The following is a 24013-nucleotide window of genomic DNA, read 5'->3' on the forward strand; positions in this document are numbered from 1 at the left end:
TAACCTCTCATCAGGAAACATTATTTGAGTCAAGAGCCAGAAGGGTTTAAAGTAGTCTAACTCCTGAGGCATCTTTGGACATTATTAGAATATTGGTACTCTGGAATTCCCAGTCAGGATGAAACATGCAAGTCACAGCAGAGGCATAGTGGTGTTGTGCAGCTCCTAGAAATTGCTGGTGTAGTAGTTGTTCCTCATGTTAATTATTGTTGATTGACTTCTCTTTGGCATCCGCCTTGCTGACCTCCTAAACTAGCTGTGACCATGTTGGAAAGGTTTAATCTCTTGCTGGTAGCTAGTAGAAGCTGAAAATAAAGCAATTACGATATAGCTTCCTTATAGGAATTCTGTATGGCACTGGGGGCACATTTCACAAGCTCCTGAAACCTCTCTCTTTGAGGAGGCAGTGTGATCATTGTTAATGTCTGTTCCTTCTACAGAGCAAAGTAATTGTGAGCAGAAGGTGGAGGGATTGGTGCCTGAACCGTGTTGGTACAAGGGAGAAGCTGTGTTGAAAAAATTGTACTTAGTGGTATGTTGTGCCTGGGCTCATCTGAACTCTAAACATTGGGCTGCTGCAGTAGAAGTGGCCTTCCTGCATTGTGAACTCACTTCAGCCAACCTAAACTGTACTTCACGGCCACAGTGAGCAGCACATCCCAAGCACCACAGTAGTCTCTCCTCTGAACTTGCAAATAACTGAAAACAAGGATACATGAGAGCAAGGGTGTACTAGTACATTAAATATGTTTTTAATGCTGGAAGTATAACTTAAAAATTGCTGAGGCTTTTTTACTGAAACTTTTCACAGTTCAGACAAGGGCAGATAAATTGCATTAGGGTAAAATCGGCTCAAGTAGACTTAAACATTACAAAGCACTGAACTCATGTAAGCAGGTTTTACAAGCAGGGGTTCAGGGTGAAGTTTGTGTGCAATGCTACTTATTTTCCATGAAGAGTGCTTGAAGCTATTTTTCTCCCTTCCTCTTATCTTGCATCTTTTTTTCCTGCCTGCCATGTTTCCTGGAGTGTGACATTATTTACTAGCGTTTGGCCTGCCTGGAATATGGGTTCTGTTTATTTCCAAGGCACTAGTTTATTTGAAGTGATTGGTAGTCTCAAACAGTTCTCCAGTTTAATTAATAGGTAGATCTAGAGTAGTAAGGTCACATGCATTATCAAGAAAGGTCTCTCCAGGCAGAAGAGTCAAGCTAGCCAGACAGTTTTTATGTATAACAGGCCAAAGATTTAGTTTAATCTTTCTTGCATATAGTTTTAGTAATCCTACGCTTGATCCTGACAACTGAAACAGATCACTAGCCTTAGGTTTATAAGAGTTTTCTGTAGTCTGTGTACCAGTACAGAGAAGCTTTATTAGTGACTCTATTCATGTTTAATCTTGTCAGATGTTTTTGCATAAGAAACCACAGTTCTGAGGTCTGATCTCTTTGTTGGTGCATTTTTAAAGCAGTTTAATGGCTTCTGAAACCATGTAAGGCATGGGAGGGAAGAAGAGATCACAGAGCTTTCGGATTGCTTAATAGATGGCAGTGGCTTTAGAGTGTTTGCCTGCATTTGCTTTGTTATCTGGGATGAGGTCTAAGATATGGTATCGAAAAACCATTAACAGACTCATCAAAATCCTCTGCAGTGATTTTTAGCTGGAAAATTTCATCAACTTCTACTTGTAACTGCCATTGAACTTGGTGAATTGAGAAGTGCTTTATGAAATCAGGTGTTTGTATTTGACTGAGAAGTCAATGAGATTTTAGTGCATGCTTTTATAAATCCTGCCCTAAAAAAATGTGAACTATGTCAGTTTATGAGCTGAACTTCCTCATTAAAATAAAAGGTATTTAAGATTTCTCTTTCCTCATTGACACAATCAAATGAATGTTGAACATTAGAATCCCCTTAAACTCCTTCCAAACTGTGGAAATAAAGCCCCTTTCACCTACAAAGGTGCATTTTTTTTTTTTTTAGGAAAAATTGCCATTTTATTATCTATCGGAACTGTGACACAGTGAATGTATTTTGATTCAAAGCTTGTTTCTTTCATTTGCACTCCACATGATACTAAGTTCTTGTCCCTTGTTTTTTCTTAGTTTTGTATGCTTTTTAAAACAATCATGCATTTACTCAGCTCCAAATCAACCTCCAACTCATATATTCCACATACAGATGGGTGGGTGGGTGGGGATAGATGGACAGATACAAATAAAAAAATCATGGCAAACACACATCACTGTTTACTGTACTGCTTAATTCCTCATAAATCATACCCATACTGGGAAACCCCCACTTTTTCTTATTTTTGTCTGTCACTCCTTGACTACTTCAGATTTTTCTTTCTGGTTTTTTTATGTTCTCAGGCAGCCTAAATGGAACATTTCAAGATGAGTTTCGTATTCATAGCATTTTTTCCCCTTCTATTAAAGAATAATTCAGAAAAAAAGCAGAAAAAAGCACAGTGAAGTTTAATCTGACTCTGATGGCAGGTTAACCCAAGATTCAGTTGTGATAGACAGGGTCTATCTCTAGCATTCAGTCTCTTGAAAATCTTTGGTTGGGGTAGAGAGTGCTCAGGGTAGAGGTTCAGCATTAGCTGCAATCAAAGGCAAGAAGACTGAAGAAATGGAATTAGGTTTCAAGTGTTTATTCCAAGCATTCTTAATGAATTTCTGCTTGCTCATTGATATTTCTTTCATCTCTTTCCGTAATCCAAAGATCAAAACTGGGTTTTTTTGGTTATTTTTCCTGCTGTGCAAAGAAAGATTCCCCCTAATAGAGCTGCCATTATTTATGACAGCTTTATTTAATTATTATTAATTAGGAATTAATCTTTCTGGTTTTCACCTTCCTTCATTATTAGGGAAATCTTCGAGCCCCGAATTCTGATACTCACCTTTAAGTCCATCATAAAGAGCAGGTCAGGGAAGATGAGTCATTGCAATTGTTCTTTCCAGCACTAGATGCTAGTTTTTGTCCATTTGTCAAGCTCTTTGTTGCTGCTTGTCTGCAATCAAAGGCTTCCTGTCACTACTTGCTGTAGTACTGAGGGCAAACACGTCAGCTGGGCCTTGTGCTTCCACCAGCCACCCTTCCATAATTCAGCCCTGAGCTGGTGTTTGCCTCCCGCACTCTGCAGCAGCACCTGCGTGTGGCCAGCTGAATTTCACTCTCACTGAAAAGAGTGCAGCTGCTGTCCGCACCAAAGCCATGCAAACATGTAAACAAACATGGCAGTGTGTACACATACACAAGTTTTGTAATTGTGTAGCTTCTCAGGAGGGCTCATATAATGACAATACACAAGCACATCAGTAAGCAGAATAATATAAAAAATGGGTGAAAGGCAAGCCAGATGGGAGTGGAAGGAAAAGAAGTTACCCAAGCAAAGAAAGAAGCTGCCAACTTCAGAACCCAACAGCAGCTTGGCTTGAGAATATAAAAGTTCTTCCTTTTACATGCAATGAGGCAGTAACCTCTCCCATGCAGAAGTCCTGTTCTGTTCCCCCTGAACTTGTGTTCCATATAGACAAAGGGGATCTGAGGCTTGGCTTCACAAGTGATCTTAAGAAGGTTAAACTTGAGTAAATGAGGTTCAAGGCAAACAAAAAAAAAATCAAACTTTTCCTCATTGGAAAGAGCTGTATAAAGGAAGAGATGCAACCTGTCTGTTGCAGGTTCTTTGAACTGCAACACAGGGCAGGACAAGTAAATGTAATAAAATGATACCTTATGTTTTGACCATCCTTTATCCACTTAAGGATGGTCAAAAAAAAAGAAGAATTTTCAGTAAACAGGACCTTGAAGAGTAGATTGTGACTCCTGCTGCTGTTGCAGCACTCTGTCTGACCTTTAGCAAGATTTAATCACAGTCTTTTTGCATTTAGCCTTCCCTTTTGTGGGGCACGGGGGGAGAGCTGAAAGGAGCACCATTTCTAGGGATTAGGAGGTGGACATTACCCTGAGGTGAGTGCTGCCATTAGCAGGACATGGCTCCCAGGCCATACGAAATGCAGAAGCCATGAGTGGAGGCATAGGAGAGCAGTTCTGCCAGCTTGAGTTGGCCTGGGCCTTGAGAGAGAGCATTTGTGCACCGCAGCTGAAATGTTCCCTCCAGGCAAAGATACATACCAGGGTATATAAAGCACCTTGACAAAGGTACCTTGAGACAGAGGCAGCAAAGCATTCAAGTCAGCTGGGACCTGCAGCCCTTTTGATGGGGAGCAACAACTAAACAAGTTTCTTAATCTTTCTAGGCTCTTACATTTAGTGTATATGCTTACATGGTTGTCATCACCTTTCCCACTCTTCAAGTTATTCAGTTTCTGTACACCTGGATGAGAGGCAAATAGAGCTGCTCACTTGCTTTGTGGATAAGGATGAAATCCAGTGCATCTTGTCTAGCATATACAGGAAGCCTACAGCAAAGCAGGCAACTGAATACAGGATCCCCTGGTTATAGGCTAATGCTAAAGCAGATCGACTATTCATCCCCAAAGTTAAGCCTCCTGTTCCTGCCACATCTGTTGAGACACTTGCACTCTGTATTTGAAGACAGTTTTGTCTCTGGTCTGAAGATGAAAGTAGCTTTGAGCAAAAGGAGTGGAATGTCTACCCATGGCAATCCTGAGCTACACAGTTTCGGTCTCTGAGGGGCAGTCCTGTTTATATAGAAGCTTCATTAAAGATAAGTGAGAAACTCTGTTCAAGGGTATGATATGAAAAACCTTTGTGTTTAAAAATCATTTAACAGCGTGTTCTTCCTTATCATGGTGCTGAGTAGCCAGACACCCTGTTTGATTCAAATAATAGAAGTAGAGCTCATGTGTTTCAGGGTTTAACAACATCAACCTTAGTCAGGGCTGAAGCTCCCTTAGTGGCAGAGAGGAGGTGTGAATTCAGTAGCTGAATGTGAACTTCATCCTGCTGTAAGAGGCAAAACTGAAATTCCATCTCCAAATATTTCTGGGCTGGAAGCTCTGAAATTGTTTTCCTAAAACAATTCATGAATTCTAGTGTGTTTGAATTGATACAGTACCATGTTTCCAATTCAAACCTGAAATCCATGACAAGATCCTGTTTTGTGTCTGAGCCAAATGAATTTCAGGTAAAATTCTAGACTTTTATGAAGTTTCCTGTGGCATTGTTTCCTTGGGCTGTTTGTTTGGGGAGGTTGTTGGGCTTTTTGTTTTTTTAAGAAGGTCTAGGTGTTTGAATTTGGCTGTTTCTCATTCTTGTGACTACCAAGACTCAAAAGCCAAATACTAAGACTCATCCCAAATACCATCCTCTACAACAATGTAGAGAGATATGTCTTAACTCTGCCTTTTAGTAACCCCTAATTTTCTGCTGGATGCCTCAAGGATGTAGTGAAAGGAAACAGCCAAGTGTACAAAGAAATATGAGTAAAATATTAATAAAAAAGAAAATGTTTACAGGTGGGTCTACATGCTTTGTCACTGCATAGTCACATCATGCTAACGTAAGAAGCAATTCTGAAGTGCATTCTTATTTCTAAGTTGGCCTTTGTGTGTGGAGTTGCTTCCTTTGCTTGTACTTACATGTCTAGGCACTACTGACTCTCCCACAGGCAGATTGTAGGGTCATGACCTTGCTCCTATTTCAAGTTTCAGTGGGGAAAGCCAAATATGGAAAAACTATATGTAGTCTTTGGCAGAATCTCAGGCCTAGCGTGTACAGAAATATTTTTTTTTCCATCCAGTTTTCACTTTTTGCAGACTCAAATAGAAGTATAAATGTTTTTTGGCTTTTGTTTTTTTTTTCCCTTACATGTTTGCATGAAAACTGTCTGAATGTTTAAAAAGCAGCTTACTGGTCCAAAGTAGCATCTTAGGGGAAGGGGACTTGTAGTCAGGTCCGTCTGGTAAAGTGATTTCTTGGGAAGATGCTGACACCACTTTTGCAGAAGTCCAGTGAGTCATCTTCATCCTCTGCTTATTGTGCTTCTTACGGCAATCTTTGTATGGGTTAGTGTAGCTAATTCCACTAAATTTACAGTTTGTGATTAATTCTAAGACAAGCTTCTGGTCTCTTCTTAGCCTTTATGGCTTGGGTGGGCAAGATCTCAGCTGGTCCCTTTAAATTTAGGAATAGGATGTGTTTTTACCTTGACCAAACTCAGTTGTTTGCTGGTCTAGCTCGAGTTCAGGCCATCCATCTGCCAAATGCCACATCCTGAACCCTGGTTTTGATGTGTATGAGGGCTGTGGAAAACCTCTTTGTTTCAGTTGTGTAAAACATTGGATTATGAAAAAAGGGCATGAAGTAGGTCTGCTGGGTAAGGTACAAGAATTAGACCTCACGACCTCTGCTTTCACCATGAGGCCGAGTATGTTGGTAAAAAGATTTAGGCAGTGACAGGAGTCACAGACAGCAATTTCCTCTTCTGACAGTTCTGTATGCAAAGGATGAAGTATGTCATCCTTGGAGTGGAGTATGGTGGAACATTGATCTGTTCAGATGCCTGCATCCTAGCCTTGAGCTAGAGAGCTGCTCTCTTCATATACGTTAAGGAATATGAATAATTCAGTAAATTAAAATATGGGAGACTGTCCAAGAGGATGCTATGAGGAAAAAAGGCAGAATTTGGGTACGTGTGGGGAAAAAGCATCATGACCTTTGTTTCTTAAGCTACATGACTAGTCTCGGGTGGCTGTTGTTTCTCCTCTTTATTGAAGGACTGCATCAGTTTCCCAGTTTAGTGAATTGCTTCTCGGAGAACCACAAGATACTTCCCAATGCATCTCATTTTACCACTTCTGCTTTGCAAGCCGGTAAATGCTCATGAGTGTGTCAAGGCAAGAAAACAATTAATAGCAAGAAAAAGTACTTCCTTGGCTTGCAGGCAGCTCCCAGCTTGCTTCTTTCCCCAGATTAGCAAGGATTTAAGAAGCACATGTTCTGTGTATGCTAAATCAGCTCTGCAGAAACCACAGCATACCATCATCCCGCTCTTATCTCTGAATTCCAGGGACAGGCAATCTCAGCTGCTCAGCACAGGCTGGCAGCTTTAGCTTGCCAGTAGGTGCTGAAAGCCATGTAAGCATGGAAATGACAGTGACACAACGGCTCAGATGTTATCTCCGTAGCAAAGCCAAAGGCAGTTTCCATGGTGATGGAGAAGCTCCAGGCCACTGGGGATGCAGCTGCTGTATTGGACAGGATCAGTAGCCTTTTCATACAGAGGCTGTTCTAATAAAGCTTTTATGTTTTTATGTGGCACTCACTAGGTTATATCCAGCTCTGGAACACAAAATGAAGGGCGAGGGGAAGATTTAAATTGGCTGGAGTGAGTGCTGACCTAAAAATGAAACAGGAAAAGAAGGTTCAAAATGTTTCAAGTCTTGGAGTATCCACAAGGAACAGTTTTTTATGACAGCTTGAGTGAATCTGATATTCTGGTCAGTGATTTTCTGAGATGTTTTGCACCAACATTAATAACTCCTAACTTTATTCTGAATTGGATCCAAAGTCAAAATGGGTATCTTTGTCTGTATTGAGACTATAAATTTCCCAGAGACTTGGGGAAAGTGGTTGATCTTGTGACTTCTACATCTGAAGCATTTTAAAATGTCTTACATTTCGGTTGGTCCCTCTTTGGGTAAAAATCTCTCAATACCTCAGCACACGTATGTGGAAATTTTTTCATACTTTTCCTATAGAGTCTTATGGCCTGTGCTTTCTCATTGCTGAGACTGCAGATACAACATCTTAAGGTTTCCCACACTGGAAATGCACATTTTGCACTTCTGCTTTGAACTTAATCAACCTGTGTTCTGTGGATGCTGCAGCACATCAGTAGGAATTGTCTGTAAAACTGCTCAATTAAAATAATAGTTTGATTATTTTGACCCAGATTTTTGGTGGCTTTAAACATTGGTTGTTTTCTTCTGAACTAGATACTAAAAGAGATTTGTATTCTGTCTTTCAGGTGGTGCAGGGGACCGGGAAAAGATGCCTGTCAATCATGAGGCTTTCCTGCTTATGGCTAATTCCCAGAATGAAATGGAAGATTGGGTGAAAGCCATCCGACGGGTTATATGGGCTCCATTTGGTGGAGGTATTGCAAATAGCTCACATGCACATAAATTAAAACATTTGCCTCAAGGTAAAACATACTCTTGTGATACTAGGATATGTGTAACACTGTAAAATCACTGAGATGTCTAGATAAGCTCTTGATTGTCTGAAGTGTTTTGAAGCAAGGGATGGGGTTGATTTTATTTTTTTATTTTTATTTTGCTGGGGAAGGACAGGAATGGAAGGGGAGTGCACATCCAGACTGTATGACTGTCTCAGTCAGAAATGGGTGGTGATAACAAACATACCACTGTTGTCAGTATTCAGTTCTTTACAGCAAATTATTCTGTGGACCTTATGGGAATGAAGGATTCTGTCCAGTTATCTCAGTTTTGTTCCATAAGGGCAGATGCCCATCTTGAACATCCATACAGCCAGAGGCAGCAAGAGTTTTAATTAACATAGGGCCCAGTTGAGAAGGCAAAGCTTCCACTGGCTTCAGTGAGGGTATAGCCTGAGGAAGAGCAGGGTCAGGCTGTGTTACCTGTAGGGTAACACAGCTGTAGACAATCATTGTAGTTAAAATGAACAAAAAATCCGGGCTCTCAGTGTTGATATTATACCACAATCTTTGAATTCTCAAGACAGTAGATTAAATAGAAGTTGTTTTTGTGATTTAACATAGAACAATGATTCACAGATGTTTTCTTCTGTGTTCAGTGTTGGTGACAGCAGCTATTGGCTCAGTACTGGGCATGGTGCTTTGAAGTGACTTGTGTACTACTGATGGAGTTCATGCAAATAGTGGTATCACATGGAGATAGTGCTGTCAACCTCTTTGAGAGGTACAGATAAAAAAAGTGCCAGATAAGGGTTAGGTAATACAATTACTCTTGCTGAAATGAAGCTACTAATTTTCCTGGACCTAGGGGGGAAAAAAATGACCTTGATGGACTAAGAAGGTGCAGTGTTTGTTAGTCACTTTTATCCCGGGTTTGTTTTTTGTTTTGTTTTAAGTGACTCTTGAAATTTGGAGTCTCTGTGTAGCAGGATTTGGTTTATCTGGAGGAGATACGATTTCTACTGGTGCAATTTTTTCCAAGGTCCGTCTTTCATGTAGCAGAAAGGGTGTAGGTACAAAAGTTAGCTTGTATCTGATCTGAGAGGTTGCATATGATGCTTTTGTGCTGTGGGCAGAGCAACCCCTCTTCACTAGTAGAAACTGGTCTACCATGATTTCTCCTCAAACATGAATATGTGCTTGTTTTGCTTCCCTTCTGAATTCCAGTCCACAGTGAAGGGTCTTTTAGACTGAGCTCAGTGCAGGTCCTCCATCAGAAGTCTCGGAATCTCAGAGCTGGTATTTCTGTGGCTGTTTGTAGCATTCAGTCTAGCCTGAGCTCTCTGCCCTAATGCTCAAATGCATTAGCCTAAAGCTGGCTCAACCACGCCTGCTTTGTAGTCCAAGCTGCAAGAGCAGATTCTTATGCTGTGGTCACTTCTCTGAGGTGTAGAAGTGCCAGCAACTCTGAGGAGTGGTCTTCTACCACCCAGCAACCATGTGCTCCCACCACCCTCCATTCTGCTAATAATGGGGGGTTTGAACTATGCAGTAGGAAATGACCTCACAGGAAAAAAAAGGGGGGAGGATTAGTTCACGGGCAGATTAATTCCTTGGCCCTGCTAGCCATGCAGCTACAACACTAATAATTCCAACACAATGAGGACAATGGGGAGACATGATGGCATGGAAGAGGGGAGGCTTGTTCATTCTGACTCCAACCCACACAGAAACTGGCTTAAAGAAACCATGGAGCTGCATCCTCGGCTTCTTTGCACTTCCAAAGAATGTATAGGAATGTCAATAACTGGGAAAAAGTAAAGATGTTCAAACTGTTGTTCCCAAATGGTTTTTAGCCAGTTTGATAAAATGATCAAACCTACACCTTTTCCATCATAATTAGAGCAGGACAGTTTCTCTAGGTGAAACTCCAGCTTAACTCAAATGTGGGAGGACAATAAACATAGTTGTCTCTGTTTTAATTGAATAATTTGAACTCTGCTTTGCCACCACCACTAATTTCAGAGTCAAGTCTTATCTATCAACGCCTTTTAATATATTATACTAAAGGGAGGAATTAAACAGCAGGCGTCATTATTAATATGCAAATATCCAGCCCTGGAGAAGGTTGATATGGTGTAAAAATGAATTACGCCAAGATAAAAGGGGAGGCTTAACCACACTTTAATCTTTGCTGATGTGTTGAAGAAACATAAAAAAGGTTGAAGGTACCTTCTTATGTGTTGATGCGAGCGTATGAACTGTGCTTAAAGGTGAACAGCAAAGGCTTCTTAAAATAACACAGAAAACTCCCCAAAGCTGCTGAGGATCACAAATGACTAATAGAAGACACAGTCATGTTTAAAAGTCATATGGAATGTGTTCTTTGAAATACACTTCAAATGTGGCCTTAAAATAAAATCCTAGAGTTCCTGAGTCTTTTGAAGAAGAGCTGTCTTGTTTATAGGGAAAATAGTCTCAGACAAGTTTCCTTGAGTTTCAGGCTCCTGAATTCTTGAGTCTAGTACATCTCATTCAGAGCAGAAGATTTTGTAAACTGGGATTTGGGAGTACTCCTTACATTTTGATTGTCTTTGAGAAAGAAGTTTGTCACAGTGACTTAATAAAAGCAAGTTTTGGAGCACATTCTGACAGATGAATGATTGAAACTGTTTTCTATGATCCTTCTTACCTCTGTGACAAACAAATTTTGCACCAAGCTTACTCCACTAAAAGCTTATCTGGAGAGTCCCTCTGTGTTCTACAGCCATGCTGTTCAGCAGCTGTTCTTTAATGTGAAGTGCTTGCAGCAGTGCCACAGTGCTAAATCAAAGGGTTTGTGGCCACAGGCTTGGGTGAGAGTCACCTTGCCATTGCGCTCCCAAGGTGGATGCATTGAAAGTGATTGGTGTAGAAGTAGGGGAGATGAGGTCTTACTCTGTACACGTGTGGTGGTGCTGTACTTCAGGTCTGAGGAGATACAGCCACTGCAAAGAAATTCCTTTTCATGGGCCCACTTCTCAGTTGGCATGCCTTCCTCATTTTTGTCTTGCATCAGCTGTAAAACAGAGTTTGTCTAGGACTGAATTTCTTGCCATGAGATGCAAAATCTGGGCTTTTTGGTACCTGAGTTGAATGCCAAGTGGCATAACTCTCTCACAGCTCAGCACACAACCAGCACGGCATGGGGACAGAATCATTCTGTGTTAATCTTGATTTATGTTTGTGTTTGTTTTCTTCTGTTTACATATTCTGACTTGCCATGAGCAGTTCCTTGCTTCTCTGCCAGAAATACATGTCTCAGCCCCTTTCTTTCTCCATTACTTTATCCTAATTTCTCCTCCTCTTCATCCCAAGCTTTCATCAGTTACTTGTGATGGAGGGGAGGTGAAGCAGTTGGAAGGGATGTGTTTCCCTTAGGCAAACATGGAGAGCTTTACCCTGAGACAAAGTAATTGTGTTTCAAGAGCTTCAGGAATAGTTCCTCTACTTAGGAGGAATAGTCACCGTTAAAATGGTGGGGTCTGAAGACGTGTTCTCTGAGGAAGCTGTTCTACTTCATTAATTCCAGACTTCTTTCCCATGATGTATGGATTCTTTCTTCTTTTGCCAGCTAAGAGTGCAGACAATGGGGGTTTTTTGGTAACCTGGGTCCTGTTCATATATTTCTTGTATTAGGGGAGAACTGGAAAATGTGGGACAATTGTCTGAGGTGTAATTTTATTCCTGGGTCATTGTCCTTATGGGTAATGGAAGACTAGCCCTGCATTGGATTAATTAGGGAGCCTGCTTTAGATGAGTAAATGTCTTTGAGATAACAACTTCATGAAAGCAAACGACTTTTTTGAAGGGTCAGATATTGGTATTAGATACATGTCCACCAGGATGCCAAACTCTTTAGGAGCTGGGATATGACTGGGTTAAGTTTTGGGAGTCCCGAGTTTTAATTTTTTCACCTGTAAGATGGGAGTTTTCAACTAAAAGCATCATAAACAAAGAGCCATATCAGTGAATTTGAGATGCTAAGGTACCACAGTAATGAAGAGGAGGAGGGAGGTGGCTTCTGTTATTTGCCCAGTCTGAAGACAGAGCAGAGGTTTTTACTCTCTTTCTTGTTAGCAGGCTCCCCCAGAGTGAGAGCCTCAAGCATGATTCCTGACTGGGTCAGGAGGAGCCCCTTCAGGAGGTGTCAGGGTGGGCTTCCCTTGTGCAGGCTGCTCCGGGTGTGTGGGGAGTGGCGCTGGATGTTTGTTGTGCCTGATACCTGCTGTTATCTCGGCAGAGATAGCTGGCGCCTGATGCAGCTTATCAGCGTTTGCTCTTGCTGTTGTCTAATGCTGGGAGATGGGCCCAGCCAAGGGAAGAGGAAAAGATGATGGGGGTTATGAGGTCAGGTATTTGCCCAGGACTAGGGGATGCCTGAATTGTCTGGGAGGAGGTGCTGGTTAGCTTTGTACCCATGCTGGTTAGCTTTTCCCCCGCCAAGCAGATGGTGCACCTGTAGATACAGAAACTAAGATACAGTAATTAAAGTTGGGAGTGGATCTTGCTGCCAGGACTGTTTATAACAGAGAATATTTGAAGATCAGTTTCTGAGACCTGACTAAGTTCTTTTTTGTCTGATTTATCTCAGTCACATATATCTGGGGCTTCTATTACTGCTTTGTGACCAATGTATTTTACCATCCTAGTAAAAGCCTTGAGGTAGGGTAAGGCAGTTGGCCTCATTTTTTTGTTCGGGAGGAATCTGAAATACTGAACAATCAGATGACTTGCCTGAGTTGACAGTGACTGTCTGTGAAAGAACCACTCTGATGGCATCATTCTGCAAGGCAAGTAGAAAGGTTACAACCATGGACCTTGACCATAGGGATATGTTTGGAAGAATGCCATAGCATATGATCCTGGAGAGAAGAGAGGACCAGGAGATCTTGTTGATTTTCAAAGGTTACTTCTTCAAACTCAAGGACAGTCCTCTTCCTTGTGCAGAAAACCAAGCAAAGGTGGCAGAGGTCTGCATGGATGAGCAAGATGTTTGTGACAAAACTCATTAGCTACAAAGGAAGCATAGAGGAACTGGAAGCAGGGACAAGTGACCTAAAAGGAGGAATACAGAGAAATTCCTGAGCATGTAGGAGTGGACTTAGGAAAGCTAAAGGATATCTGGAGTTGAATCTGTAAAGGGATGTGAAGGGGAATGCTGGGGCCAGTACTGTTTAACAGCTTTGTTAATGACCTGGATAACGGGACAGAGCACACCTTCAGTAAGCTTGCAGATGATATTGGGAGGACTAATTGGTGTGTCAGATGATTGTGGCCAGCAAATTCCTTGGCTGCTTTGGGAAGAGCATTGCCAGGAGGTTCAGGGAGGTGAGCCTTCAGGTCAGCACTAGTAATTCCACATCTAGAGTGTTTTGTCCAATTCTGGTCTGCCTGGGACAGGAAGGCCATGGGATTACTGAAGTGAGTCAAGTAAAAGACCACTAAAATGATTAAAGGATTGTGTAAGTAAAATGCTAAGATAAGCTGAGGAGGCTGGGATTGTGTAGCCTAAAGAAGAGAAGGTTTGGAGTTGTTTGTATCAAGGCTGATACGTAGCATGTAGAAATATCTGATGGAAGTGTCTAAAACTAAAATTAAAACTAAAGCATGTCAAGATGTTCCCTACTGACTTTTAAAGATCTTACCTTTAGGAGTCAGGTCCTCTCCTGCTCCTTGCATGTATTTCACCTCTAAAGCTGCTGGCTCAAGGCTTTCAGTGACATTTGGTACTAGTGCCCAGGCTGGTCTGGGCTCTGAGTGGGGACCATGCAGTAGCTTGGTCATTCCAGAGCAGAAATGGGTATTCTCAAAGTGCTGTGTCAGAGCCCCTCAGAGGGAAAGTCTCCACTCCTGGTTTCAAAAGCCCCATGCCAGCAGCATGAGTTGGGCACTGCAACACTATCCCCAGCTGTCGTTAACCAGTTTCGTTCCAGTGGCTTCTGAAGGATAATGCAGTTTGGAATCAGGTGAATGAAATTCTAGAGCTTTATCTGTTACCATGGACAGTCTGGGGCACCAAAGAGCAGGAACCCTGAGCTGGGGAATGACAGGCAGCTTCTCAGTGCCTCTGTTCAACCAGATACCAGATAGAGAAAAACTACTAACAGAAGTCACCTCTGTTACATTTGCAGGTGAGCAGGGTAAAGCTTTTCATGGGATTTGCTTGTTAGATCTTCTTTTGGTTGGGAAATGCTGATTTGATAAAATGAAACATCATATGGGTATGTTTTCATTTGAATGAAACTTGTGGTAGGAAGGGCTTTTTGAGCTCAGGGTAGAATTTTTAATACAAGACCTGAAATGGTCTTGTATTCCAGAGGTTGTATAAGCAATTGAGATGTACAATCTATCTGAAATCCTTCACACAAAAAAAAAAACATTGCTTTGAAAAGGGCCTGGGAAGAAAGAGGATAGCAGGAAGGCCTGATGGATAAAATGACACATCTAAGAAGTTTTCAGTCATGAGGTTTGCACCAAGAAAAAGGTGTTTAATGCAGAGCACAACTGAATTGTGAAACTCACTGTTACAAGATGCAGAAATAAAAAGAATAAATGGATTAAAAATAAAGTTAGATGTGTTCATAGAAAAGTCTACCTGGGCAATCAAAGAAACATTTCTGGAGGTAGTCACTAGCTTAATATGCCAATTTTGTAAAGAGCAGTTCAGCTTTAGATGAGATACGATGGGGCTTGGCTTTGCTTTCCTCTTCAGCTGCTAAGTGCCATAGAGAGTTGACAGTGCTGTGCATTTGTTATATTGTTGGTGGCTTCTGCCTGTAGCACAGAGTCTGACCAGTACCACCCCCTACTCTCGTGGTTTCTCAGTGAGACTATTCCTGTAATCATCAGATTCATGTTTGACATTTGAAAGCTGACAGTCTTTAAAACACTGATGGCATTCTCACTGCACATCTTGGTGGTGTGTTAATGGGGCAAACGTGTTCCTGTGGTGTTTCTCAGGTTGGAGGCAAGTATTTTAATTTCTGTGTATTAGTCCTTTGATGCATGTTATGAGGGTATGTGACTACTGAATGGCAGGGAATGGTAGCCTGCTCCTTGCAAGCTGCACTTTTAACCATCTTGGAGTTGAGAACAAATAATTTCACCCTGTCTCTCTTTTCCTATTTTCTTTCTAATTTTGCCCTTCTTCCATCCACAGTTGCTCTTTTTTTCTTCTCCATCATCATCATGTAACTGGACTTGCAATTTCCCCTTCAGTCCGAGTTGCAGTTTAGAGAAGGGAACATTCAGCTCTTTAGCACTTCTCTAGTAGTTTTCTTGAATGGCTAGCAAATTTACTGAAGTGTTTTACCTATTTTACAAACAGGGGCTAAATTCTGCCTCTTCCCCAAGCACAGCTGGTCAGATTCAGCTGTTGCTGGAACTTAGACACTGACCTTATTGCTTGGGTGGTGAAGCTGTAAGTTGATGAAGGTTTTAGCTGGGCAGTGGAGGATAAAGATAAATATATGGGAATCAGGTGACAGATTTTCATCATTGGTTGAGTTTGAGGATGCAACAAAGTGAAACTATATACAATTTACCTGATAGTGAGTTTTAAAATTGAAGGTTAGAGACTGACAGAGGTATTTATGATGAAGTTTGATTTGGATAAACATCCGTGTGTTCAGTGTTGATCCTGTCTGCATCTCAATGAAAGGTTGTGCTTAGGTTATCAACCCTGGGATATGGGAAGGCTTGGGATGTGGAAAAGATTCAGGCCATAAGCTTGTCTGGCTTTCTGAGTGGATAAAAGTGCCTAATGTTCTAAATGTTGGCTGTGAGTCTAGATCACAGTCCCTGCCAGGTTCCTGGATAGTCATAAATTCAGGTGAATAATTTTATTCCATACTTGAGTTTTCAGACTCTGTGCTCCATTCATTGGAATCCACAGCTGGAACTCTCATCTATCTCTAGTGATGAGACACTGGTGGTAACAATTACATTTTGTCGTAACTATTTTTTACTTACCAACGCCTAGAATTTTTGTAATGCTTTTCTGTGCAATGGGGGCATCAACTAGCAGCACCACTTGAAGGAGATGACCTCCTAATCAGGTGCTTTCTACAGACATTGCTTCAGGCAATTGTATGGAAGCTCTTTTAAGCATAGAGAGACATATGCAAGAGTCAGTAAGTAAAAAATTCTGTAAAATATGATCTTAGTTTGTGGGCAGAAGGAAGTTGTCCAGGGCACATTGGTCCAGATCACTGCTTGCTAAAAGGCATTTTCTGTTGCTCTTGATGTTTTTTTCTCAAACTGGTCTTGCCTTTGTTTAGAGAGAAAGAGAGCAATAAACACAGGGGATTTGCTCTGGATTCAGAATGCTGTGGTTATGTGATGTTTAGGTCTGTTTATCATCTTTTCTCTGTGAGCACAGTAACAATCTCAGTTTGGAGCATAAACTGGTCAGTCCATCACAGGGTGTAATTTACAGGGCTGCTGGTCAGTTCCTGGCATATTATAGAGAGATGGGATGATACATTACACAGGTTAAGAAGGATTTACTGTGGTAGAAAGGTGAGCATAGCTGTTTGCTAATCTTTAACCCAGAGTGAACTGTTTTATCAGTAAGTAAACAGAAGCCTGTTTATTCTCAAAAGATTTAATTTCACTAGTAAAGGTTGAGACCCCAGCCCAGAGCAGGTGAGGGGTGTGGGGACATAATTTTGTTCAGAGAAGGATCTGACCAAAGTGTTTGGAGAGGGAGGAAATGGGAAGGGAAATTTTCTGTACAAAAGACATTACTGCTGAAGCTTTTCCTACTGGGTTCAGCTCTGTGAATGATCATCTCTAGCCAGTTCACTGTCAGCTTTGGGTAGATAAAAGATGTCCAAGTGCCCAGATTTACCTGGGTTAAAAAATGAGTCTGTACAAGGTTCAACCTTCTTGAAAATAGGGAACTTCAGCTATGGTTCTGACTTTGACACTAGGCCCTTTCTGTACAAATAGTGCAATTCCCTAGATCTGAGCTCCCTCAGATCTGCTTGAGTGTACCTGTATCTTAGCTAATCCTCTAAGCCAGTATCTAAAAATACACACACCCCCCATGGGCACTTGCTAGAGCTGTGCAAGCCAACAAGTTTGCTCACAATCAGAGATGAGGAGAAATATTTTGAGTTCACATGGGTTCATCATTCCTGTCTGTTGCTACCAGATTCAGGACTGAATTTCACCTGAGTTAGATGCCAAGCCTGAAATATGCCTGTTGTGTGAGTTGTCATGAACTTTCCAGCCAATCTTGAGGCTTGCAGTGATGTGTTTCAGGCAGAATGCTTTCTACCTGTTCTGGTACCTGCAACAAAATAACTGCAGTGGTGCTAGCTCATGAGAGCAGTGCTAGGACTCTCCCTGCAATGACACCGGGAAAGAAAATGCCTCCAGCTCCCCAGCAGCAAATCAATGGAAGATGTAATGTCTGAAAAAATTTATAAATCTATGTTGTTTTTTGGAATATAAGAGCTGCTAAGTGGTAAACTTTTCTACAGTTAAACAACTTCATACCAGTGGGGACAGAGGGAGCTCAGTCTCCATTACCCTTTCCCTTCTTGGCATATGTGTATGGAGAGATCTCCAGGTGAAAATATCGATGCTATGTTATATGCAATCTGGCAAATCCTTTGGATTTTATTGCTATTCTTGCAGTATCAAGTATACTTCTGGAGTCTGCAGCCCCTGCAATCCAGTGATTATGTGTGAATCTTGGATTTAATTTTTGACAAATGTGGTTAACAGAGAAAGCAAGATCCAAGTGACGTGGAAATTCAAAACTCAGAAGAAAAATTATATATATGTGTATATATATGTATATATCTTGTGATTTTTATTCCAGTCTCATATTCCATAGTCTAAGTCATGAATTTTAGCACCATGTTTTTAAAAGGATTGTGAGTTTCATATAAGAAGATAGGTGGTACTTGTGGAGTGTGTGGCACAGTGTTGCTGTTGCAGGACACCTAGAGCTGCAGAATTACCTTGTGTAGGGAGCAACACTGAAGCAGCTGTCATTTTCTCCTTTAGTTCTGATGCTTACATGAGCAAGCATCTGCTCCAGCTTTTTTCTCTCACCAGAAAGCTATGTTTGCTCTTTGGAGAAGAGTTTGCATTAACCTCATCATCTCATAGCACTGTAAGTTCTGCTGAAGTCTAATCATGCTTTGAGTCATGCTGTGTCCTTGGCTGCAGAGAGGCTGTAAATTTCACTGGTTAATTATACTTTGGGTATAACAATATCCATATTAAACAGCATAACTTTCTATTTCGTTGGATACCTCCTTGTTCCCATGTTTTGAGAGATGGAAAACAGAAATGGACAAGTGAATGGAAAAGTCTGCATTTGCTATCACCTGTGCTGCCATCCCAAACACCAAGTCCTAGGCTCCACAATGTTATTAGCAGATGTGACAGATTTTGAGGTGTTATTCCAGGAAATAGTCCTAAAAATTCTGGTAGTATCTCAGGCATTTAAAAGAGGATTGGTCCTGCTCACCAGTTAGCATTGCAGGCAGGCTCTCCCTAACCTGCAGCCTGCTGTGTTTACAAGGAAAGAGGGGAGGATAAAAGGGTGAAGAATACTCAGGAACTCATTTTTTATTTTGGTTTAAGGATTTCCATCACTTTCTAAGTATTCTTTAGTGTGCTTTAAATGCTGTCTAGTGTATTGACTGGGCTTCTGGTGTCTAGCTGTGCAGTACCATGCTACTCAAGCTACACCTCAAATAGCTAAGGAATACCTTACTGTCTTGCCAGTCAGAGAATATTTTGAGTTGGATGGGATCCACTAGGATCATCAAAATCCCAGCTTCTGGCCCTGTACAGGACAGCCCCAGGAGTCACACAATGTTCAAGAGCTTTTGATCCTGGTACTGCCTTCATTTAGGGTGAGAGGCATTCTTTTCTTCAGGACCGTTTTGCCAAAATAAATAGAGAATAGAGAGAAGTTTGTTGTGGGGTAACACTGTCTCACTGACTAGAATCTCATAGCTTGTCAGTGTGTTCAGTAGGTTCTTTACACGTGTGTTTAAAATGGGCCACAGTGTAGCTAAGAAAAGGGTGGGCCACTGAGTTCAGGTGAGTGTGTTCTACATAGTGACCACAGGCATTTTAATAGCCAAAGCAGATGAACAGCTGCAGGCAGATAAAACTTTTTTTGTGTATGTTTTCTTTCCTGCAGAGGGAGAAAAAGTTAGCTTATACTGATAAAATTACCCAGAAGCTTGGTGCAGGGGTTTTGGGTGGTGACTGCTGCAGATCTCCAGTCACATGAGTGCATTTTGTGAATGGGATGGAGGCCTGACCTTTGTATAACTGCACAGGGCATTGCATGGTAAGCATTTCTGTTAATGACAGGCTTCTTACCCTGAGAGCAGGAGCTGAGGGGAGTGAATGTTTTCCTGCAAGTAAAGTGACTGGGTATTGGTTCACACATAAGGAATTGTAGTTCCTTCCCCTACCAGTTATTCAGCTGAGCTATTAATTCAGGCAGTTTCTCTGTGAAAAGCTAAAGGAGAGGCTGTAAGCACTAAAAAACCTGCACAGGTCAAGGAATGTAGCTTTTACTAAGCTTTGTAAAACTTTCCAACATGTCCCAGGGCTGTGGAGGTACTCTCAGAGCATGCTAAGGCTACTGTGGGGAAATGTTCCCCTCCAAAACCAGGTTTCTGCTTCTGGTGCTTTGTAAGCAGATGAGAGGCCAGACCAGGGCACCAGGTTGCCTGCAGCACAGTAATATTGCCTGTATCAGGAAGGATCCAGAGTGCGGCATTCAGACGGCAACTGTTGCTCAGCTTTTCCAGCTATCTAGAATAGATCTGACAAGCAATTAGAGCATGAATATATTACAGAGCCGATGGGGGATGCCTTTGTTAAAACTTGTGACCCATACTTAGCTGCTGTTTACATTGGCAGCAGCTTCGAGGGTGGGCAAGACCCTACCTGCCTGTCTTTCTCCTCTCTCCTTCCCCGTTCGGAGCGAGCCGGGGAGCTCTGCATCTCATTGGATATTTCAAATGCTTTCTGCACAAGTCATAATTAATGCCGAGTTGTGGAGCTAAGACCAGATGTGCTGCCGAGATTATCTCCCAGGGCAGATCGGCTGCTCTCCGCTCTGTAGCGCTGGGTGAATGGAAAGCTGCCAGTGCTGGGACTCAGAATGTGTCTGATGCCTGAAGTCAGGACTTTCTTTCTCTGCCGCTCCTGCTGTCTGACACTGCCTGGTTTCTGCTTGAAGCTCAGTGCCTGTCATGTAGCGGAGTGCTGCACAAGAACGAGAGGTATGAGATGGTTTTCTAGAGTTTAGATTTGTTATGGTTTTCTTTTCCTAGAGGAAAAGCAGATACTTGAGTGTAGCCTTAGACAGAGGATAAGAATCTAAGATAGGAGCTGACTTTTACCAAGGGGGAAGGAGTGGAAAGGACACAGTCTATGGCCAAAAATACTACTGGATACAAAACCAGCATATGAAGATAGTTCTGGGAAGGGGTGTTTCTCTTTGCATATATACAGAATATTTAAATGGATGTATATGGATGAGAGCAATCAGCTTCTAGTATATGGACATGACTCTTTCTGGGAATGGCATCAGAAGACACCAAGTTCCACCACAGACCCATTTGTGTGACTCTGAGCAAGTTATTTCGTCAGTTTTTCTTGATTCCTAATTATTTGTTGCTTCCTTTCTTTTCCCTTATTCTTGCATTCTTTGTCTGGCTGGATTGTTTAGTTGTCCAGGACTATCTTTTTTTAGGTATATATGGCTCCTAACATGAAACTCCTTTTTCTGTTGCTGCTGCAGTAATTCACGTAGTGTGTGCTTGGGTGGGCTAGAGGAGGGGAAACAAGTTAAAGGTTTGTGTGTGTTTTATGCTGTGGAAGCATATGCATTTCTGAATGTCTGCCCGTGATTTTTTCTCAGTGCTTTCATGTGTGAGAGGGACAGATAGATAAATGTGAACTTAAGCATGAAAGTGGGAAGGTAAAAGCAGGCACTTACCTGTGCAGGTGAGCACGTACACAATCTTTATATCCATAAACTGCGTGTCTGTGAGGCACCACATGCATGCGCGGGTGTATGCACTGCTGTATACCAGCATCCAGGTGTAAGCCTGATTATCTTCCCACACATCTTTTAACGTGTGTGTAATAAGCTGTGCATACAGCTGACGTAGGTGTGCCTGGACTTTTCACACTTTAAGCAGATGCGGAGTCCTTAGTCTTCCCCATGGAGAAAATCTACTCAAAAACTGACTTTATCTCTGTCTTTAGTTTATTTTGGTTGAAATCAGAGCCTCTGATGAGGAAAAATGTAGCAGGGAGCATATATTTTCCTGCCCACTGCATGTCTGGACAGCATAGCTGAATGTATAGGCTTTGTATGCCTGGAGCTGGTGGGTGAGCTATTCAGGCCAGGACAGAGAGCCTGTCTGTGTCTTAGTCAGTACATCATTCCTGGCTCGCTTTTTCCACAAAGAGTCACCTAAATCTTTAAAGAACAGAGGCAGCTTGTTGGAGTAGAGGGAAGAAATTCTGTAGCTCTGCTAGCCCATTTTTTTAGTATCTCTTGAATCTTTCTGAGATTAAGGATGTGGTTCCAGGCATGCTGGAGTTTTTTTTCTGCTTTGAAACCAAACAAAAGGGCCTAGCTAGAGATAAGAGTATGACAAGGAAGCTTAACCCTTAGGTTGCTGGTAAGCTTTTGGCTTTATTTCCAGCTTAACTCCGTCTGGAGTGTGACTGGATGGCACTGGCTCCCCTTCTTTAGAATGAAGAAAAAGACTTTAATGTCTTCCAGCAGGATCATCAAATGGAGTGAAGCGCTGCCAAATTCAGTCTGAGCTGCAGGGCCCAGTGATTAAAAACAGGCCTGTGCCTTGAGGAGCCAGCAGATGAGGCTGTGTGTGTGACTGGCTCCACATTGCTTCTCCTTGGAAGGCAGGGCAGTCCCTGTCCAAACCGGAGATATTGTCGTATACTGGTAGTTCCAGGGACATTTTACTACATAACTTTTACAAGCTCGGAGAGCTGATGGAAATGAGACGAGCGATACAGAGCCAGCAGGACACCAGTTCCTCAGTTTGCCCTGTGTAGCCCTGGGAGTCTGAAGTAGGCACATCTGCAAAGCCTGTTGCCAATGTGACTGAGAGGGCCCAAGTGATAATTCTCCTGAGCCTCCTCAAGGACCCCCAGCAGATGCCCAGATGAAAGATGCCTGCAACCTGGAACTGTCAGCATCTCAAACTTGCCTTTGACAGTCCCTTTTCAGCCCCACTCCATAGATAGCTCTTACCTTGCTCTTTTTATGAACCTTAACACTACTTTCCTTTTCTAAGCCATGGACAAGTTCTGCTGCCTCTGCACGGAACAGTTTCTCCATGGCAAACTTTCCAGTCCCACTAACTACAGCTCTGTGCTTTTTCTCTCTAAACACCAGCCATAATGCTCTTACTGCTAAAAGACTTGGCCTGGGTGCAGTCTTTCTTCTGAGCAGCATCTGTGGTGGTCCTTGTCTATGGCTTAGGGAAAAAAAAAAAAGTATGATAGAGAGAAAGAAAAAGCATAGAGCTGCATAACTGAAAAATGTAATGAAGGGAAAGTTGCAGTTAGCAACAAACTTGGCTTGCATGAAATATTTTGTCTGTACAATGTTTGGTGATCCCTTCTAATGCTTCCCTGGAAAATTAGAGGGCCAAGTTCAAGGGAAGAGAGGTAAGGCATAGATCTTCAACTGGGTTTGGGCTGGAGTGGGGCTGCCAAATCATTGTGGGAGGCAGCTGAGAGAGCTGAGCTGGGAGAAGTCTTTCACCCTGGCAATGGCTTCAGAGTCATCTTCCCCACCGAAAAATGACCTTTGCAGATTGTGTGATCTAGCCCAGCCCTTCAGCAGACACTGCCACGAAAGAAGAAGCCCACACTTGTGCCAGCTCCTTTCATTCATCACGTGATGGGCAGATCAGCTTCATCCTTGCTCATGTTTGGTTTCATGCCTGGTTTTTCTTGTTACTTATTTGAAATGGTCAGGAAGGAGGTGAAGAGTATTGCAATATAAGAATATTTCAGTGCCTTTATTTCCTCCAAAGATTGTTGCTTTCATCCAGGAGAAAAAGATGTTACTGACCTCAGTGTGTGAGATGGAGGAAAGATGGGATCCCCAGCATCTATCTGTGCACCAGACACTCACAGTAATGATGATTCTGTTTGTGAAGGGTCCATCTGCTGCTCCATCTGAGTCTCCAAGCAGGTCACCCTTCTGTCCCTGTTATCTTAGCATCACATTCCTTATTCTCTGTGTCAGTGGTCTCTATTTGACTGCAGTCAACTTGTCACCAGAATTCACTCACTGGGAGATTGCACCTACAGATAGCTCCTGCTGTTGTGATCCAAGCTGACTGTGAAGGCAAGGACTGATGTTGCCCGAAATGTATTAGAGATGTCACTGAGCACAGACCAGTCAAAGCTGGGGAAAAGTAGGCAGAGCTTCAGTGGAGATTATTCATGCAGTTCTTCTGTGTGTGCTTGTTTATGTGTGTGTCTGATGCTGCCTATGCCCTTGATCTAAGTGTAGATCAGAAAATGAGCTTATAGAAGAACATTGTATAAGTGCTTTGTGCCTGTGGAATACACAGCATTTATTTCTTTCCCAGAGTTTTCTCCAGACAGACCCATTAGGAAACAGATTCAGCAAGTAGAGATTTGATAAAAGAGGGCTGCTGTTTCCCTGATTTCTGCCACACACTGACCTCCGTGAACCTGTATGTCTTGCATCTAGAAAAGTGAACAACATGTATCATTTTAAGGAAATAGATGTGCTCCATCATGACAGCAGGGATTACTTGATGAGATTACAAAGCAATCTGTGCAAAAGCG

General features: G+C 42.1%; 1 protein-coding gene across 9 annotated transcripts in view; it reads left to right on the plus strand.

Moving 5' to 3' along the window:
* The window catches only part of ARHGAP22 (Rho GTPase activating protein 22), a 137658-nt gene that overhangs the window by 94497 nt on the left and 19148 nt on the right, over nt 1-24013 (plus strand). For 7 of the 9 annotated variants that reach the window (XM_085065327.1, XM_085065330.1, XM_085065328.1 and 4 more), the window contains one exon: nt 7961-8137. In XM_085065327.1, coding sequence (XP_084921453.1) covers nt 7961-8137 — 177 coding nt within the window. Of the gene's footprint in view, nt 1-7960; nt 8138-20213; nt 20425-24013 lie in introns of those variants that run through there. The other 2 variants (XM_085065329.1, XM_085065336.1) reach the window with 2 other exon arrangements.

Source organism: Lichenostomus cassidix, chromosome 6, assembly GCF_008360975.1.
Source record: "Lichenostomus cassidix isolate B80296 chromosome 6, HeHo_3.0, whole genome shotgun sequence".
Classification (NCBI taxonomy): Eukaryota; Metazoa; Chordata; class Aves; order Passeriformes; family Meliphagidae; genus Lichenostomus; species Lichenostomus cassidix.